This window comes from Oncorhynchus masou, unplaced genomic scaffold, assembly GCF_036934945.1.
Source record: "Oncorhynchus masou masou isolate Uvic2021 unplaced genomic scaffold, UVic_Omas_1.1 unplaced_scaffold_2569, whole genome shotgun sequence".
NCBI lineage: Eukaryota > Metazoa > Chordata > Actinopteri > Salmoniformes > Salmonidae > Oncorhynchus > Oncorhynchus masou.
This window is the reverse complement of record NW_027009012.1, coordinates 1-20,000: the sequence shown is the minus strand read 5'-3', so window position 1 is coordinate 20,000 and position 20,000 is coordinate 1. Positions and strand designations below refer to the sequence as shown.

General features: G+C 49.5%; 1 protein-coding gene across 1 annotated transcript in view; it reads right to left on the bottom strand.

Moving 5' to 3' along the window:
* LOC135533669 (circadian locomoter output cycles protein kaput-like) overlaps nucleotides 1-19,993 on the bottom strand; it is a gene marked incomplete at its 5' end in the record, with an annotated part of 24,446 nt that extends 4,453 nt beyond the window's left edge. The window contains 10 exons of the mRNA XM_064960945.1: nucleotides 1-139; nucleotides 784-1,108; nucleotides 1,768-1,947; nucleotides 2,144-2,298; nucleotides 2,830-3,060; nucleotides 16,597-16,671; nucleotides 16,942-17,048; nucleotides 17,240-17,387; nucleotides 18,078-18,156; nucleotides 19,899-19,993. The exon at nucleotides 1-139 is cut by the window's left edge and continues 65 nt beyond it. Of these exons, the coding sequence (XP_064817017.1) occupies nucleotides 1-139; nucleotides 784-1,108; nucleotides 1,768-1,947; nucleotides 2,144-2,298; nucleotides 2,830-3,060; nucleotides 16,597-16,671; nucleotides 16,942-17,048; nucleotides 17,240-17,387; nucleotides 18,078-18,156; nucleotides 19,899-19,993 (1,534 nt within the window). The remainder of the gene's footprint in view (nucleotides 140-783; nucleotides 1,109-1,767; nucleotides 1,948-2,143; nucleotides 2,299-2,829; nucleotides 3,061-16,596; nucleotides 16,672-16,941; nucleotides 17,049-17,239; nucleotides 17,388-18,077; nucleotides 18,157-19,898) is intronic.
* Nucleotides 19,994-20,000: the final 7 nt, after the last annotated feature.

The window sequence follows — 20,000 nt, the reverse complement described above, 5'->3', positions numbered from 1 at the left end:
GAATGGTGAGCTGACTTCCTGTGTGGGCGGGGTTTAGGACAGTCTGCTGCGCCTGATTGGTCAGAACTGCTCCCTGTGGCACCACCCCCACCTGAGGCAGCTGGACATTCAAAGCTCCGCCAGGCTGCTGCACGAACATCTATCACCACGGAAACAACAGTTGTCAATCATATGGGTCTCAATGTGCGTGTTTATTTCTGTGTGTGTCTGTGCAAATCTGTCTGTGTATATATCCTATCTGTATGGCTGAAGGCTGTACTCTGTGTAGCTGGTACTGTATGGGGTCTATATAAATCCTACCTGTATAGCTGGGGGCTGTACTCTGTGTAGTTGGTCCTGTATGGCTGGGGGCTGTACTCTGTGTAGTTGGTCCTGTATGGCTGGGGGCTGTACTCTGTGTAGTTGGTCCTGTATGGCCGGGGCTGTACTCTGTGTAGTTGGTCCTGTATGGCTGGGGGCTGTACTCTGTGTAGTTGGTCCTGTATGGCTGGGGGCTGTACTCTGTGTAGTTGGTCCTGTATGGGGTCTATATACCTCCTACCTGTATGGCCGGGGGCTGTACTCTGTGTAGTTGGTCCTGTATGGCTGGGGGCTGTACTCTGTGTAGTTGGTCCTGTATGGCTGGGGGCTGTACTCTGTGTAGTTGGTTCTGTATGGCCGGGGGCTGTACTCTGTGTAGCTGGTCCTGTATGGCTGGGGTCTGTACTCTGTGTAGCTGGTCCTGTATGGCTGGGGGCTGTACTCTGTGTAGTTGGTCCTGTATGGGGTCTATATACCTCCTACCTGTATGGCTGGGGGCTGTACTCTGTGTAGTTGGTCCTGTATGGCTGGGGGCTGTACTCTGTGTAGTTGGTCCTGTATGGGGTCTATATACCTCCTACCTGTATGGGTGGGGGCTGTACTCTGTGTAGTTGGTCCTGTATGGCCGGGGGCTGTACTCTGTGTAGCTGGTCCTGTATGGCTGGGGTCTGTACTCTGTGTAGCTGGTCCTGTATGGCTGGGGGCTGTACTCTGTGTAGTTGGTCCTGTATGGCCGGGGGCTGTACTCTGTGTAGTTGGTCCTGTATGGCTGGGGGCTGTACTCTGTGTAGTTGGTCCTGTATGGGGTCTATATACCTCCTACCTGTATGGCCGGGGGCTGTACTCTGTGTAGTTGGTCCTGTATGGCTGGGGGCTGTACTCTGTGTAGTTGGTCCTGTATGGCTGGGGGCTGTACTCTGTGTAGTTGGTCCTGTATGGCTGGGGGCTGTACTCTGTGTAGTTGGTCCTGTATGGGGTCTATATACATCCTACCTGTATGGCTGGGGGCTGTACTCTGTGTAGTTGGTCCTGTATGGCCGGGGGCTGTACTCTGTGTAGTTGGTCCTGTATGGGTTCTATATACCTCCTACCTGTATGGCTGGGGGCTGTACTCTGTGTAGTTGGTCCTGTATGGCTGGGGGCTGTACTCTGTGTAGTTGGTCCTGTATGGGTTCTATATACCTCCTACCTGTATGGCTGGGGGCTGTACTCTGTGTTGTTGGTCCTGTATGGCTGGGGGCTGTACTCTGTGTAGTTGGTCCTGTATGGCTGGGGGCTGTACTCTGTGTAGTTGGTCCTGTATGGCTGGGGGCTGTACTCTGTGTAGTTGGTCCTGTATGGCTGGGGGCTGTACTCTGTGTAGTTGGTCCTGTATGGCTGGGGGCTGTACTCTGTGTAGTTGGTCCTGTATGGCTGGGGGCTGTACTCTGTGTAGTTGGTCCTGTATGGGGTCTATATACCTCCTACCTGTATGGCTGGGGGCTGTACTCTGTGTAGTTGGTCCTGTATGGCCGGGGGCTGTACTCTGTGTAGTTGGTCCTGTATAGCTGGGGGCTGTACTCTGTGTAGTTGGTCCTGTATGGCTGGGGGCTGTACTCTGTGTAGTTGGTCCTGTATGGCTGGGGGCTGTACTCTGTGTAGTTGGTCCTGTATGGGGTCTATATACCTCCTACCTGTATGGCCGGGGGCTGTACTCTGTGTAGTTGGTCCTGTATGGCCGGGGGCTGTACTCTGTGTAGTTGGTCCTGTATGGCTGGGGGCTGTACTCTGTGTAGTTGGTCCTGTATGGCTGGGGGCTGTACTCTGTGTAGTTGGTCCTGTATGGGGTCTATATACCTCCTACCTGTATGGCCGGGGGCTGTACTCTGTGTAGTTGGTCCTGTATGGCTGGGGGCTGTACTCTGTGTAGTTGGTCCTGTATGGCTGGGGGCTGTACTCTGTGTAGTTGGTCCTGTATGGCTGGGGGCTGTACTCTGTGTAGTTGGTCCTGTATGGGGTCTATATAAATCCTACCTGTATGGGTGGGGGCTGTACTCTGTGTAGTTGGTCCTGTATGGGGTCTATATAAATCCTACCTGTATGGGTGGGGGCTGTACTCTGTGTAGTTGGTCCTGTATGGGGTCTATATAAATCCTACCTGTATGGGTGGGGGCTGTACTCTGTGTAGTTGGTCCTGTATGGGGTCTATATACCTCCTACCTGTATGGCTGGGGGCTGTACTCTGTGTAGTTGGTCCTGTATGGCTGGGGGCTGTACTCTGTGTAGTTGGTCCTGTATGGGGTCTATATACCTCCTACCTGTATGGGTGGGGGCTGTACTCTGTGTAGTTGGTCCTGTATGGCTGGGGGCTGTACTCTGTGTAGTTGTTCCTGTATGGCTGGGGGCTGTACTCTGTGTAGTTGGTCCTGTATGGGGTCTATATACCTCCTACCTGTATGGGTGGGGGCTGTACTCTGTGTAGTTGGTCCTGTATGGCTGGGGGCTGTACTCTGTGTAGTTGGTCCTGTATGGGGTCTATATACCTCCTACCTGTATGGCTGGGGGCTGTACTCTGTGTAGTTGGTCCTGTATGGCTGGGGGCTGTACTCTGTGTAGTTGGTCCTGTATGGCTGGGGGCTGTACTCTGTGTAGTTGGTCCTGTATGGCTCGCAGTTCATCCTGCTGTCTCTGGATGTTGGCCTGAATCAGCCTGGTTCTCTGCTCCAGCTGGTCCTTCAGGTGCTGCATAGCATTCACCTGGGCTGAGAACTCTAGCACCGGCTTGGGGTTGGAGGGGGGAGTAAGGGGGGGGAAGAGAGAGAGGGAAACAGAGGGAGAAAGATTGTTCCCACCATGTTATATGACCAGCAAGCAGCGTCAGGCTACAATAGGTTCTGCTGTCTGAATGGCTGGAGGGAGGTTCTGCTGTCTGAATGGCTGGAGGGAGGTTCTGCTGTCTGAATGACTGTAGGGAGGTTCTGCTATCTGAATGACTGTAGGGAGGTTCTGCTATCTGAATGGATGTAGGGAGGTTCTGCTGTCTGAATGGCTGGAGGGAGGTTCTGCTGTCTGAATGACTGTAGGGAGGTTCTGCTATCTGAATGACTGTAGGGAGGTTCTGCTATCTGAATGGATGTAGGGAGGTTCTGCTATCTGAATGACTGTAGGGAGGTTCTGCTATCTGAATGACTGTAGGGAGGTTCTGCTATCTGAATGACTGGAGGGAGGTTCTGCTGTCTGCTGTCTGAATGGCTGGAGGGAGGTTCTGCTGTCTGCTGTCTGAATGACTGGAGGGAGGTTCTGCTGTCAGAATGACTGGAGGGAGGTTCTGCTGTCTGCTGTCTGAATGGCTGGAGGGAGGTTCTGCTGTCTGAATGACTGTAGGGAGGTTCTGCTGTCTGCTGTCTGAATGGCTGTAGGGAGGTTCTGCTGTCTGACATACTAGTACTGAATGACTGGAGGGAGGTTCTGCTGTCTGACATACTAGTACTGAATGGATGTAGGGAGGTTCTGCTGTCTGACATTCTAGTACTGAATGGATGGAGGGAGGTTCTGCTGTCTGAATGGCTGTAGGGAGGTTCTGCTGTCTGACATACTAGTACTGAATGGCTGGAGGGAGGTTCTGCTGTCTGACATACTAGTACTGAATGGATGTAGGGAGGTTCTGCTGTCTGAATGGCTGTAGGGAGGTTCTGCTGTCTGACATACTAGTACTGAATGGCTGGAGGGAGGTTCTGCTGTCTGACATACTAGTACTGAATGGCTGTCGGGAGGTTCTGCTGTCTGAATGGCTGTAGGGAGGTTCTGCTGTCTGCTGTCTGAATGGCTGGAGGGAGGTTCTGCTGTCTGAATGGCGTGAGGGAGGTTCTGCTGTCTGAATGGCTGTAGGGAGGTTCTGCTGTCTGCTGTCTGAATGACTGTAGGGAGGTTCTGCTGTCTGAATGGCTGTAGGGAGGTTCTGCTGTCTGAATGACTGTAGGGAGGTTCTGCTATCTGAATGACTGTAGGGAGGTTCTGCTATCTGAATGACTGGAGGGAGGTTCTGCTGTCTGCTGTCTGAATGGCTGGAGGGAGGTTCTGCTGTCTGCTGTCTGAATGACTGGAGGGAGGTTCTGCTGTCAGAATGACTGGAGGGAGGTTCTGCTGTCTGCTGTCTGAATGGCTGGAGGGAGGTTCTGCTGTCTGAATGACTGTAGGGAGGTTCTGCTGTCTGCTGTCTGAATGGCTGTAGGGAGGTTCTGCTGTCTGACATACTAGTACTGAATGACTGGAGGGAGGTTCTGCTGTCTGACATACTAGTACTGAATGGATGTAGGGAGGTTCTGCTGTCTGACATTCTAGTACTGAATGGATGGAGGGAGGTTCTGCTGTCTGAATGGCTGTAGGGAGGTTCTGCTGTCTGACATACTAGTACTGAATGGCTGGAGGGAGGTTCTGCTGTCTGACATACTAGTACTGAATGGATGTAGGGAGGTTCTGCTGTCTGAATGGCTGTAGGGAGGTTCTGCTGTCTGACATACTAGTACTGAATGGCTGGAGGGAGGTTCTGCTGTCTGACATACTAGTACTGAATGGCTGTCGGGAGGTTCTGCTGTCTGAATGGCTGTAGGGAGGTTCTGCTGTCTGCTGTCTGAATGGCTGGAGGGAGGTTCTGCTGTCTGAATGGCGTGAGGGAGGTTCTGCTGTCTGAATGGCTGTAGGGAGGTTCTGCTGTCTGCTGTCTGAATGACTGTAGGGAGGTTCTGCTGTCTGAATGGCTGTAGGGAGGTTCTGCTGTCTGAATGGCAGTAGGGAGGTTCTGCTGTCTGAATGACTGTAGGGAGGTTCTGCTGTCTGAATGGCTGTAGGGAGATTCTGCTGTCTGCTGTCTGAATGGCTGTAGGGAGGTTCTGCTATCTGCTGTCTGAATGACTGTAGGGAGGTTCTGCTGTCTGACATACTAGTACTGAATGGCTGTAGGGAGTTTCTGCTGTCTGACATACTAGTACTGAATGGCTGTAGGGAGGTTCTGCTGTCTGAATGGCTGTAGGGAGGTTCTGCTGTCTGAATGGCTGTAGGGAGGTTCTGCTGTCTGAATGGCTGTAGGGAGGTTCTGCTGTCTGAATGGCTGGAGGGAGGTTCTGCTGTCTGAATGGCTGGAGGGAGGTTCTGCTGTCTGAATGACTGTAGGGAGGTTCTGCTGTCTGAATGACTGTAGGGAGGTTCTGCTGTCTGAATGACTGTAGGGAGGTTCTGCTATCTGAATGACTGTAGGGAGGTTCTGCTATCTGAATGACTGGAGGGAGGTTCTGCTGTCAGAATGACTGGAGGGAGGTTCTGCTGTCTGAATGACTGGAGGGAGGTTCTGCTGTCTGCTGTCTGAATGGCTGGAGGGAGGTTCTGCTGTCTGAATGACTGTAGGGAGGTTCTGCTGTCTGCTGTCTGAATGGCTGTAGGGAGGTTCTGCTGTCTGACATACTAGTACTGAATGACTGGAGGGAGGTTCTGCTGTCTGACATACTAGTACTGAATGGATGTAGGGAGGTTCTGCTGTCTGACATACTAGTACTGAATGGCTGGAGGGAGGTTCTGCTGTCTGACATACTAGTACTGAATGGATGTAGGGAGGTTCTGCTGTCTGAATGGCTGTAGGGAGGTTCTGCTGTCTGCTGTCTGAATGGCGTGAGGGAGGTTCTGCTGTCTGAATGGCTGTAGGGAGGTTCTGCTGTCTGCTGTCTGAATGACTGTAGGGAGGTTCTGCTGTCTGAATGGCTATAGGGAGGTTCTGCTGTCTGAATGGCTGTAGGGAGGTTCTGCTATCTGCTGTCTGAATGGCTGTAGGGAGATTCTGCTGTCTGAATGGCTGTAGGGAGGTTCTGCTATCTGCTGTCTGAATGACTGTAGGGAGGTTCTGCTGTCTGACATACTAGTACTGAATGGCTGGAGGGAGGTTCTGCTGTCTGACATACTAGTACTGAATGGCTGTAGGGAGTTTCTGCTGTCTGACATACTAGTACTGAATGGCTGTAGGGAGGTTCTGCTGTCTGAATGGCTGTAGGGAGGTTCTGCTGTCTGAATGGCTGTAGGGAGGTTCAATTGTCTGAATGGCTGTAGGGAGGTTCTGCTGTCTGCTATCTGAATGACTGTAGGGAGGTTCTGCTGTCTGACATTCTAGTACTGAATGGCTGGAGGGAGTTTCTGCTGTCTGAATGACTGGAGGGAGGTTCTGCTGTCTGACATACTAGTACTGAATGGCTGTAGGGAAGTTCTGCTGTCTGAATGGCTGGAGGGAGGTTCTGCTGTCTGAATGGCTGGAGGGAGGTTCTGCTGTCTGAATGGCTGGAGGGAGGTTCTGCTGTCTGACATACTAGTACTGAATGGCTGTAGGGAGGTTCTGCTGTCTGAATGGCTGGAGGGAGGTTCTGCTGTCTGAATGGCTGGAGGGAGGTTCTGCTGTCTGAATGGCTGGAGGGAGGTTCTGCTGTCTGAATGACTGGAGGGAGGTTCTGCTGTCTGAATGGCTGGAGGGAGGTTCTGCTGTCTGACATACTAGTACTGAATGGCTGTAGGGAGGTTCTGCTGTCTGACATTCTAGTACTGAATGGCTGTAGGGAGGTTCTGCTGTCTGAATGGCTGTAGGGAGGTTCTGCTGTCTGAATGGCTGTAGGGAGGTTCAATTGTCTGAATGGCTGTAGGGAGGTTCTGCTGTCTGCTATCTGAATGACTGTAGGGAGGTTCTGCTGTCTGACATTCTAGTACTGAATGGCTGGAGGGAGTTTCTGCTGTCTGAATGACTGTAGGGAGGTTCTGCTGTCTGACATACTAGTACTGAATTGCTGGAGGGAGGTTCTGCTGTCTGACATACTAGTACTGAATGGCTGGAGGGAGGTTCTGCTGTCTGACATACTAGTACTGAATGGCTGGAGGGAGGTTCTGCTGTCTGAATGGCTGTAGGGAGGTTCTGCTGTCTGAATGGCTGGAGGGAGGTTCTGCTGGCTGACATACTAGTACTGAATGGTTGTAGAGGTTCTGCTGTCTGACATTCTAGTACTGAATGGCTGGAGGGAGGTTCTGCTGTCTGACATTCTAGTACTGAATGGCTGGAGGGAGGTTCTGCTGTCTGAATGGCTGTAGGGAGGTTCTGCTGGCTGACATACTAGTACTGAATGGTTGTAGAGGTTCTGCTGTCTGACATTCTAGTACTGAATGGCTGGAGGGAGGTTCTGCTGTCTGACATTCTAGTACTGAATGGCTGGAGGGAGGTTCTGCTGTCTGAATCGCTGGAGGGAGGTTCTGCTGTCTGAATGGCTGTAGGGAGGTTCTGCTGTCTGAATGGCTGTCTGACATTCGAGTACTGAATGGCTGGAGGGAGGTTCTGCTGTCTGACATTCTAGTACTGAATGGCTGGAGGAGGTTCTGCTGTCTGAATGGCTGTAGGGAGGTTCTGCTGCCTGAATGGCTGGAGGGAGGTTCTGCTGTCTGACATACTTGTACTGAATGACTGTAGGGAGGTTCTGCTGTCTGACATACTAGTACTGAATGACTGTAGGGAGGTTCTGCTGTCTGACATACTAGTACTGAATGGCTGTAGGGAGGTTCTGCTGTCTGAATGGCTGTAGGGAGGTTCTGCTGTCTGAATGGCTGTAGGGAGGTTCTGCTGTCTGACATACCAGTACTGAATGGCTGTAGGGAGGTTCTGCTGTCTGAATGACTGGAGGGAGGTTCTGCTGTCTGAATGGCTGGAGGGAGGTTCTGCTGTCTGACATACTAATACTCAATGACTGGAGGGAGGTTCTGCTGTCTGACATACTAGTACTGAATGGCTGTAGGGAGGTTCTGCTGTCTGAATGACTGGAGGGATGTTCTGCTGTCTGAATGGCTGGAGGGAGGTTCTGCTGTCTGACATACTAGCACTGAATGGCTGGAGGGAGGTTCTGCTGTCTGAATGGCTGTGGGGAGGTTCTGCTGTCTGAATGACTGGAGGGAGGTTCTGCTGTCTGAATGGCTGGAGGGAGGTTCTGCTGTCTGACATACTAGTACTGAATGGCTGGAGGGAGGTTCTGCTGTCTGAATGGCTGTAGGGAGGTTCTGCTGTCTGAATGACTGGAGGGAGGTTCTGCTGTCAGAATGGCTGGAGGGAGGTTCTGCTGTCTGACATACTAGTACTGAATGGCTGTAGGGAGGTTCTGCTGTCTGAATGACTGGAGGGAGGTTCTGCTGTCTGAATGGCTGGAGGGAGGTTCTGCTGTCTGACATACTAGTACTGAATGGCTGTATGGAGGTTCTGCTGTCTGACATACTAGTACTGAATGGCTGTAGGGAGGTTCTGCTGTCTGAATGGCTGTAGGGAGGTTCAATTGTCTGAATGGCTGTAGGGAGGTTCAATTGTCTGAATGGCTGTAGGGAGGTTCTGCTGTCTGCTATCTGAATGACTGTAGGGAGGTTCTGCTGTCTGACATTCTAGTACTGAATGGCTGGAGGGAGGTTCTGCTGTCTGACATACTAGTACTGAATGGCTGTAGGGAGGTTCTGCTGTCTGACATAGTAGTACTGAATGACTGGAGGGAGGTTCTGCTGTCTGAATGACTGTAGGGAGGTTCTGCTGTCTGACATACTAGTACTGAATGACTGGAGGGAGGTTCTGCTGTCTGAATGACTGTAGGGAGGTTCTGCTGTCTGACATACTAGTACTGAATGGCTGTAGGGAGGTTCTGCTGTCTGAATGACTGTAGAGAGGTTCTGCTGTCTGACGTTCTCGTACAGAATGGCTGTAGGGAGGTTCTGCTGTCTGACATAGTAGTACTGAATGACTGGAGGGAGGTTCTGCTGTCTGAATGACTGTAGAGAGGTTCTGCTGTCTGACGTTCTCGTACTGAATGGCTGGAGGGAGGTTCTGCTGTCTGACATAGTAGTACTGAATGACTGGAGGGAGGTTCTGCTGTCTGAATGACTGTAGAGAGGTTCTGCTGTCTGACGTTCTAGTACTGAATGGCTGGAGGGAGGTTCTGCTGTCTGAATGGCTGGAGGGAGGTTCTGCTGTCTGAATGGCTGGAGGGAGGTTCTGCTGTCTGACATACTAGTACTGAATGGCTGTAGGGAGGTTCTGCTGTCTGACATACTAGTACTGAATGACTGGAGGGAGGTTCTGCTGTCTGAATGGCTGGAGGGAGGTTCTGCTGTCTGACATTCTAGTACTGAATGGCTGGAGGGAGGTTCTGCTGTCTGAATGACTGGAGGGAGGTTCTGCTGTCTGAATGGCTGGAGGGAGGTTCTGCTGTCTGACATACTAGTACTGAATGGCTGTAGGGAGGTTCTGCTGTCTGACATTCTAGTACTGAATGGCTGTAGGGAGGTTCTGCTGTCTGAATGGCTGTAGGGAGGTTCTGCTGTCTGAATGGCTGTAGGGAGGTTCAATTGTCTGAATGGCTGTAGGGAGGTTCAATTGTCTGCTATCTGAATGACTGTAGGGAGGTTCTGCTGTCTGACATTCTAGTACTGAATGGCTGGAGGGAGTTTCTGCTGTCTGAATGACTGTAGGGAGGTTCTGCTGTCTGACATACTAGTACTGAATTGCTGGAGGGAGGTTCTGCTGTCTGACATACTAGTACTGAATGGCTGGAGGGAGGTTCTGCTGTCTGACATACTAGTACTGAATGGCTGGAGGGAGGTTCTGCTGTCTGAATGGCTGTAGGGAGGTTCTGCTGTCTGAATGGCTGGAGGGAGGTTCTGCTGGCTGACATACTAGTACTGAATGGTTGTAGAGGTTCTGCTGTCTGACATTCTAGTACTGAATGGCTGGAGGGAGGTTCTGCTGTCTGACATTCTAGTACTGAATGGCTGGAGGGAGGTTCTGCTGTCTGAATGGCTGTAGGGAGGTTCTGCTGGCTGACATACTAGTACTGAATGGTTGTAGAGGTTCTGCTGTCTGACATTCTAGTACTGAATGGCTGGAGGGAGGTTCTGCTGTCTGACATTCTAGTACTGAATGGCTGGAGGGAGGTTCTGCTGTCTGAATCGCTGGAGGGAGGTTCTGCTGTCTGAATGGCTGTAGGGAGGTTCTGCTGTCTGAATGGCTGTCTGACATTCGAGTACTGAATGGCTGGAGGGAGGTTCTGCTGTCTGACATTCTAGTACTGAATGGCTGGAGGGAGGTTCTGCTGTCTGAATGGCTGTAGGGAGGTTCTGCTGCCTGAATGGCTGGAGGGAGGTTCTGCTGTCTGACATACTTGTACTGAATGACTGTAGGGAGGTTCTGCTGTCTGACATACTAGTACTGAATGACTGTAGGGAGGTTCTGCTGTCTGACATACTAGTACTGAATGGCTGTAGGGAGGTTCTGCTGTCTGAATGGCTGTAGGGAGGTTCTGCTGTCTGAATGGCTGTAGGGAGGTTCTGCTGTCTGACATACCAGTACTGAATGGCTGTAGGGAGGTTCTGCTGTCTGAATGACTGGAGGGAGGTTCTGCTGTCTGAATGGCTGGAGGGAGGTTCTGCTGTCTGACATACTAATACTCAATGACTGGAGGGAGGTTCTGCTGTCTGACATACTAGTACTGAATGGCTGTAGGGAGGTTCTGCTGTCTGAATGACTGGAGGGATGTTCTGCTGTCTGAATGGCTGGAGGGAGGTTCTGCTGTCTGACATACTAGTACTGAATGGCTGTAGGGAGGTTCTGCTGTCTGAATGACTGGAGGGAGGTTCTGCTGTCTGAATGGCTGTAGGGAGGTTCTGCTGCCTGAATGGCTGGAGGGAGGTTCTGCTGTCTGACATACTTGTACTGAATGACTGTAGGGAGGTTCTGCTGTCTGACATACTAGTACTGAATGACTGTAGGGAGGTTCTGCTGTCTGACATACTAGTACTGAATGGCTGTAGGGAGGTTCTGCTGTCTGAATGGCTGTAGGGAGGTTCTGCTGTCTGAATGGCTGTAGGGAGGTTCTGCTGTCTGACATACCAGTACTGAATGGCTGTAGGGAGGTTCTGCTGTCTGAATAACTGGAGGGAGGTTCTGCTGTCTGAATGACTGGAGGGAGGTTCTGCTGTCTGACATACTAGTACTGAATGGCTGTAGGGAGGTTCTGCTGTCTGAATGACTGGAGGGAGGTTCTGCTGTCTGAATGGCTGGAGGGAGGTTCTGCTGTCTGACATACTAGTACTGAATGGCTGTAGGGAGGTTCTGCTGTCTGACATACTAGTACTGAATGGCTGTAGGGAGGTTCTGCTGTCTGAATGGCTGTAGGGAGGTTCAATTGTCTGAATGGCTGTAGGGAGGTTCAATTGTCTGAATGGCTGTAGGGAGGTTCTGCTGTCTGCTATCTGAATGACTGTAGGGAGGTTCTGCTGTCTGACATTCTAGTACTGAATGGCTGGAGGGAGGTTCTGCTGTCTGACATACTAGTACTGAATGGCTGTAGGGAGGTTCTGCTGTCTGAATGACTGTAGAGAGGTTCTGCTGTCTGACGTTCTCGTACAGAATGGCTGTAGGGAGGTTCTGCTGTCTGACATAGTAGTACTGAATGACTGGAGGGAGGTTCTGCTGTCTGAATGACTGTAGAGAGGTTCTGCTGTCTGACGTTCTCGTACTGAATGGCTGGAGGGAGGTTCTGCTGTCTGAATAGCTGTAGGGAGGTTCTGATGTCTGACATGCTAGTACTGAATGGCTGGAGGGAGGTTCTGCTGTCTGAATGGCTGTAGGGAGGTTCTGCTGTCTGACATACCAGTACTGAATGGCTGTAGGGAGGTTCTGCTGTCTGAATGACTGGAGGGAGGTTCTGCTGTCTGAATGACTGGAGGGAGGTTCTGCTGTCTGACATACTAGTACTGAATGGCTGTAGGGAGGTTCTGCTGTCTGAATGACTGGAGGGAGGTTCTGCTGTCTGAATGGCTGGAGGGAGGTTCTGCTGTCTGACATACTAGTACTGAATGGCTGTAGGGAGGTTCTGCTGTCTGACATACTAGTACTGAATGGCTGTAGGGAGGTTCTGCTGTCTGAATGGCTGTAGGGAGGTTCAATTGTCTGAATGGCTGTAGGGAGGTTCAATTGTCTGAATGGCTGTAGGGAGGTTCTGCTGTCTGCTATCTGAATGACTGTAGGGAGGTTCTGCTGTCTGACATTCTAGTACTGAATGGCTGGAGGGAGGTTCTGCTGTCTGACATACTAGTACTGAATGGCTGTAGGGAGGTTCTGCTGTCTGAATGACTGTAGAGAGGTTCTGCTGTCTGACGTTCTCGTACAGAATGGCTGTAGGGAGGTTCTGCTGTCTGACATAGTAGTACTGAATGACTGGAGGGAGGTTCTGCTGTCTGAATGACTGTAGAGAGGTTCTGCTGTCTGACGTTCTCGTACTGAATGGCTGGAGGGAGGTTCTGCTGTCTGAATAGCTGTAGGGAGGTTCTGATGTCTGACATGCTAGTACTGAATGGCTGGAGGGAGGTTCTGCTGTCTGAATGGCTGGAGGGAGGTTCTGCTGTCTGAATGGCTGGAGGGAGGTTCTGCTGTCTGACATACTAGTACTGAATGGCTGTAGGGAGGTTCTGCTGTCTGACATACTAGTACTGAATGACTGGAGGGAGGTTCTGCTGTCTGAATGGCTGGAGGGAGGTTCTGCTGTCTGACATTCTAGTACTGAATGGCTGGAGGGAGGTTCTGCTGTCTGAATAGCTGTAGGGAGGTTCTACTGTCTGAATTGCTGGAGGGAGGTTCTGCTGTCTGACATACTAGTACTGAATGGCTGTAGGGAGGTTCTGCTGTCTGACATACTAGTACTGAATGGCTGTAGGGAGGTTCTGCTGTCTGAATGACTGGAGGGAGGTTCTGCTGTCTGAATGGCTGGAGGGAGGTTCTGCTGTCTGACATACTAGTACTGAATGGCTGTAGGGAGTTTCTGCTGTCTGAATGACTGTAGGGAGGTTCTGCTGTCTGAATGGCTGGAGGGAGGTTCTGCTGTCTGACATACTAGTTCTGAATGGCTGGAGGGAGGTTCTGCTGTCTGCTGTCTGAATGACTGTAGGGAGGTTCTGCTGTCTGAATGGCTGTAGGGAGGTTCTGCTGTCTGAATGGCTGGAGGAGGTTCTGCTGTCTGAATGGCTGTAGGGAGGTTCTGCTGTCTGAATGACTGTAGGGAGGTTCTGCTGTCTGAATAGCTGTAGTGAGGTTCTGCTGTCTGAATAGCTGTAGGGAGGTTCTGCTGTCTGAATAGCTGTAGGGAGGTTCTGCTGTCTGAATAGCTGTAGTGAGGTTCTGCTGTCTGAATAACTGTAGAGAGGTTCTGCTGTCTGAATGGCTGTAGGGAGGTTCTGCTGTCTGACGTTCTAGTACTGAATGGCTGGAGGGAGGTTCTGCTGTTTGACATACTAGTACTGAATGGATGTAGGGAGGTTCTGCTGTCTGAATGGCTGTAGGGAGGTTCTGCTGTCTGAATGGCTGTAGGGAGGTTCTGCTGTCTGAATAGCTGTAGGGAGGTTCTGCTGTCTGAATGGCTGTAGGGAGGTTCTGCTGTCTGAATGGCTGGAGGGAGGTTCTGCTGTCTGAATGACTGGAGGGAGGTTCTGCTGTCTGAATGGCTGGAGGGAGGTTCTGCTGTCTGACATACTAGTACTGAATGGCTGGAGGGAGGTTCTGCTGTCTGAATAGCTGTAGGGAGGTTCTGCTGTCTGAATAGCTGTAGTGAGGTTCTGCTGTCTGAATGACTGTAGAGAGGTTCTGCTGTCTGAATGGCTGTAGGGAGGTTCTGCTGTCTGACGTTCTAGTACTGAATGGCTGGAGGGAGGTTCTGCTGTTTGACATACTAGTACTGAATGGATGTAGGGAGGTTCTGCTGTCTGAATGGCTGTAGGGAGGTTCTGCTGTCTGAATGGCTGGAGGGAGGTTCTGCTGTCTGACATACTAGTACTGAATGGCTGGAGGGAGGTTCTGCTGTCTGCTGTCTGAATGACTGTAGGGAGGTTCTGCTGTCTGAATGACTGGAGGGAGGTTCTGCTGTCTGAATGGCTGGAGGGAGGTTCTGCTGTCTGACATACTAGTACTGAATGGCTGTAGGGAGGTTCTGCTGTCTGAATGACTGGAGGGAGGTTCTGCTGTCTGAATGGCTGGAGGGAGGTTCTGCTGTCTGACATACTAGTACTGAATGGCTGTAGGGAGTTTCTGCTGTCTGAATGACTGTAGGGAGGTTCTGCTGTCTGAATGGCTGGAGGGAGGTTCTGCTGTCTGACATACTAGTACTGAATGGCTGGAGGGAGGTTCTGCTGTCTGCTGTCTGAATGACTGTAGGGAGGTTCTGCTGTCTGAATGGCTGTAGGGAGGTTCTGCTGTCTGAATGGCTGGAGGGAGGTTCTGCTGTCTGAATGGCTGTAGGGAGGTTCTGCTGTCTGAATGACTGTAGGGAGGTTCTGCTGTCTGAATAGCTGTAGTGAGGTTCTGCTGTCTGAATAGCTGTAGGGAGGTTCTGCTGTCTGAATAGCTGTAGGGAGGTTCTGCTGTCTGAATAGCTGTAGTGAGGTTCTGCTGTCTGAATAGCTGTAGTGAGGTTCTGCTGTCTGAATGACTGTAGAGAGGTTCTGCTGTCTGAATGGCTGTAGGGAGGTTCTGCTGTCTGACGTTCTAGTACTGAATGGCTGGAGGGAGGTTCTGCTGTTTGACATACTAGTACTGAATGGATGTAGGGAGGTTCTGCTGTCTGAATGGCTGTAGGGAGGTTCTGCTGTCTGAATGGCTGTAGGGAGGTTCTGCTGTCTGAATAGCTGTAGGGAGGTTCTGCTGTCTGAATGGCTGTAGGGAGGTTCTGCTGTCTGAATGGCTGGAGGGAGGTTCTGCTGTCTGAATGACTGGAGGGAGGTTCTGCTGTCTGAATGGCTGGAGGGAGGTTCTGCTGTCTGACATACTAGTACTGAATGGCTGGAGGGAGGTTCTGCTGTCTGAATAGCTGTAGGGAGGTTCTGCTGTCTGAATAGCTGTAGTGAGGTTCTGCTGTCTGAATGACTGTAGAGAGGTTCTGCTGTCTGAATGGCTGTAGGGAGGTTCTGCTGTCTGACGTTCTAGTACTGAATGGCTGGAGGGAGGTTCTGCTGTTTGACATACTAGTACTGAATGGATGTAGGGAGGTTCTGCTGTCTGAATGGCTGTAGGGAGGTTCTGCTGTCTGAATGGCTGTAGGGAGGTTCTGCTGTCTGAATAGCTGTAGGGAGGTTCTGCTGTCTGAATGGCTGTAGGGAGGTTCTGCTGTCTGAATGGCTGGAGGGAGGTTCTGCTGTCTGAATGACTGGAGGGAGGTTCTGCTGTCTGAATGGCTGGAGGGAGGTTCTGCTGTCTGACATACTAGTACTGAATGGCTGGAGGGAGGTTCTGCTGTCTGCTGTCTGAATGACTGTAGGGAGGTTCTGCTGTCTGAATGGCTGTAGGGAGGTTCTGCTGTCTGAATGGCTGGAGGGAGGTTCTGCTGTCTGAATAGCTGTAGGGAGGTTCTGCTGTCTGAATAGCTGTAGTGAGGTTCTGCTGTCTGAATGACTGTAGAGAGGTTCTGCTGTCTGAATGGCTGTAGGGAGGTTCTGCTGTCTGACGTTCTAGTACTGAATGGCTGGAGGGAGGTTCTGCTGTTTGACATACTAGTACTGAATGGATGTAGGGAGGTTCTGCTGTCTGAATGGCTGTAGGGAGGTTCTGCTGTCTGAATGGCTGTAGGGAGGTTCTGCTGTCTGAATAGCTGTAGGGAGGTTCTGCTGTCTGAATGGCTGTAGGGAGGTTCTGCTGTCTGAATGGATGTAGGGAGGTTCTGATGTCTGAATGGCTGGAGGGAGGTTCTGATGTCTGAATGGCTGGAGGGAGGTTCTGCTGTCTGAATGGCTGGAGGGAGGTTCTGCTGTCTGAATGGCTGGAGGGAGGTTCTGCTGTCTGACATACTAGTACTGAATGGCTGTAGGGAGGTTCTGATGTCTGAATGGCTGGAGGGAGGTTCTGATGTCTGAATGGCTGGAGGGAGGTTCTGCTGTCTGAATGGCTGGAGGGAGGTTCTGCTGTCTGAATGGCTGTAGGGAGGTTCTGCTGTCTGAATGGCTGGAGGGAGGTTCTGCTGTCTGAATGGCTGGAGGGATGTTCTGCTGTCTGAATGGCTGTAGGGAGGTTCTGCTGTCTGACATACTAGTACTGAATGGCTGTAGGATGGTCACACTTAAGCGGTGTCCCAAATAAGCACCCTATTCACTATTTAGTACACTACTTTTCACCAGGCTCCATAGGGCAAAGTCAAAAGTAGTGCACTATACAGGGCAAAGGGATCCATTAGGGCTGTAACCTTGGATAGATGGGTACCAGGTGAATAGGGTTGATAGACAGGCGTTTCTCACCTCTTGTTGTTGGTGTTGTTGTATCACAGGATGGACGGGAGCCACACTGTGTCCCGTGGTCTGAGAACTCATAGACTTCACACGCACACACCAACACAGACAACAGATACAGTGTGAGTTTGATTCAGTTGCAGTTGATTCAGAGTCGATTCCATTTAGATTCGTCTCAGGTTGAATTGGACCTGGTCATGTCCTGCTCCTCCACAACAGATTCAATTCATTATGCATTTTAATAGCACCTGTTGGACTCACCCCAATTGCCCAGTCAAAACAAACTTGCTTATTTTTGGGGGTTCTGTTCCAATCACTTTCTGTCCAGTCGCATTCTGTCCAATCAGGGCTTACCTGGCTGCTGATGGAGGAGCGTCTCTGTGATGTCATCTCGATGGTGGAGGCAGCATGTGACTGACGAGGGGGCGTGGCCATGTCCTTGTGGAGCTTGGAGGCTGTTGCTATGGAGATGAGAGATCCTATTATGGTCAGAGATACTGATGTGTGTGTGAGTGGTCTGAGATGTGTGTGTGTGTGTGTGTGTGTGTGTGTGTGTGTGTGTGTGTGTGTGTGTGTGTGTGTGTGTGTGTGTGTGTGTGTGTGTGTGTGTGGTCTGTGTGTGTGTGTGTGTGGTCTGTGTGTGTTCTCTTACAGGTACAGGTGTTGTCTGAGAGCTGTGAGGAGGTCTTGTGAGAGGACAGAGAGGTGGAGGAGGGGGTGTGGCTACGGTCAAAGCGTTCCAGGGCCTCTTTCAGGCTGGAAACTGTGTTGAGCTGACACTCAGATCCACTGTCTTGACTCTGCTTGAGGGAGGAGAGAGGAGAAGGAACTAATCACGATGGAGGTAGATAGACATCTACCACTTAGACAGTCATAGTTATATTAATAACAGATAGACATCTACCACTTAGACAGTCATAGTTATATTAATAACAGATATCTACCACTTAGACAGTCCTAGTTATATTAATAACAGATAGATATCTACCACTTAGACAGTCATAGTTATATTAATAACAGATATCTACCACTTAGACAGTCATAGTTATATTAATAACAGATAGATATCTACCACTTAGACAGTCATAGTTATATTAATAACAGATAGATATCTACCACTTAGACAGTCATAGTTATATTAATAACAGATAGATCACTTAGACAGTCCTAGTTATATTAATAACAGATAGATATCTACCACTTAGACAGTCATAGTTATATTAATAACAGATAGATACCACTTAGACAGTCATAGTTATATTAATAACAGATAGATATCTACCACTTAGACTGTCATAGTATATTAATAACAGATAGACATCTACCACTTAGACAGTCATAGTTATATTAATAACAGATAGACAGTCACAGTTATATTAATAACAGATATCTACCACTTACACAGTCATAGTTATATTAATAACAGATAGATCACTTAGACAGTCACAGTTATATTAATATGAAAGAGGGAAAATACACATGCATCTCACCTTGTCCACAGTTACCTCAGGAGGCGGCTCTTCAATGATACCCAGCTCTCTACGCTGCTCTGCCCTCACCTCCGCGTAGCTACACAGAGAACAGAACAAGTCACCTCTCCATAGTTACACAGAGAACAGAACAAGTCACCTCTCCATAGTTACACAGAGAGACAGAACAAGTCACCTCTCCATAGCTACACAGAGAACAGAACAGGTCACCTCTCCATAGCTACACAGAGAGACAGAACAAGTCACCTCTCCATAGTTACACAGAGACAGAACAAGTCACCTCTCCATAGTTACACAGAGAACAGAACAAGTCACCTCTCCATAGCAACACAGAGAGACAGAACAAGTCACCTCTCCATAGTTACACAGAGAGACAAAACAAGTCACCTCTCCATAGTTACACAGAGAACAGAACAGGTCACTTCTCCATAGTTACACAGAGAGACAGAACAAAACCGTCCCTCACAATATAATTATGTTCCCATTTTCTAGTCCTTTATACAAATTGGAAGGATTTATTCTGTTGTTCATTTTAAATAAAATATGTTATGCCTTAAAAGAATTTACAATAAATGATCAGTCAGTCAGATTTTTAGAAGTATATAGATTATCAACCGTGTAGTCCAATCTTACCTGACGACAGTGTGTGTGGAGAACTATATGCAAATTTATACAAATAGGTTTTAACCTCTCTTGGGTAGGGGGCAGTGTTTTCACGTCCGGATGAAAAGCTGGCCCAAAGTAAACTGCCTGTCACTCAGGCCCAAAAGCTAGGATATGCATATCATTGGTATATTTGGATAGAAAACACTCTAAAGTTTCTAAAACTGTTAAAATAATGTAAGCCTACCACTAATTCAGCCTACCACTATTTACAATGAATGTCACTTTTATTATAAAGCAAAGTCCTCCCAGACTGCAGTTCCTAGGGCTTCCACTAGATGTCAACAGTCTTTAGAAAGAGATTCAGGCTGGTTTTTGGAAAAATGAGCCAGAAATTGTAGTTTTTCTAGGTGGCTCCTATTTTGGCTGTAGTGTTTCCAAGCTCGTGAATGAGAGCGCGTTCTTTGTTTGTTTTTCCGGTAAAGACAATAACAATTCTCCGTCTTAAATGGTATCGTTTAATTACATATTAGGGTACCTGAGGTTTGATTATAAACGTTGTTTGACTTGTTTTGATAAGTTTATTAGTAACGTTTGGGATTCATTTTGTATGCATTTTAAAGGAGGGAAACCGGGGGATAATTGACTGAAGTGCGACCAGCTAAAAACTGAGTTTTTATGGAAATAAAGAAGGACATTATCGAACAAAATGACCATTTGTGATGTAACTGGGACCTTTTGGAGTGCCAACTGAAGAAGATCATCAAAGGTAAGGCATTTATTATATCGCTATTTCTGACTTTCGTGTCACACCAGCCTGGTTGAAACATGTTTTTCATGGTTTTGTAAGCGGGGCGCTGTCCTCAGATAATTGCGTGGTGTGCTTTCACCGTAAAGCCTCACAGAAATCGGACACAGCGACTGGACTAACAAGAAGGTTAAGCTTTTTATTTTGTTGTATTTACACTTGTGATTTTATAAAAGTTAAATATTTATATTTCTGTAGTTTGAATTACGGCGCTCCCCAATTTCACCGGATGTTGGCCAGGTGGGATGTTTACCGTCCAGCCTGCCCATTAGAAGTTAAACAGATCTTTTCTGATTGGACAGTGAGATGAGGTGTGCCTGTTGGTCGTTGGCATTTCGACCTTGGTCTGACGTTTACCGTCCCGCCTGCCCATAACGAAGTTAAACATTACCATGACATGTCCTCCCTACCTGACGACGGTGTGCGTGCAGACGATGAACTCAGGCCTGGAGTTCCACTGGTGATAGGTGATGTAGTGACGAGTCTGGAGCCAAATCCACTGTTGGCCTTTG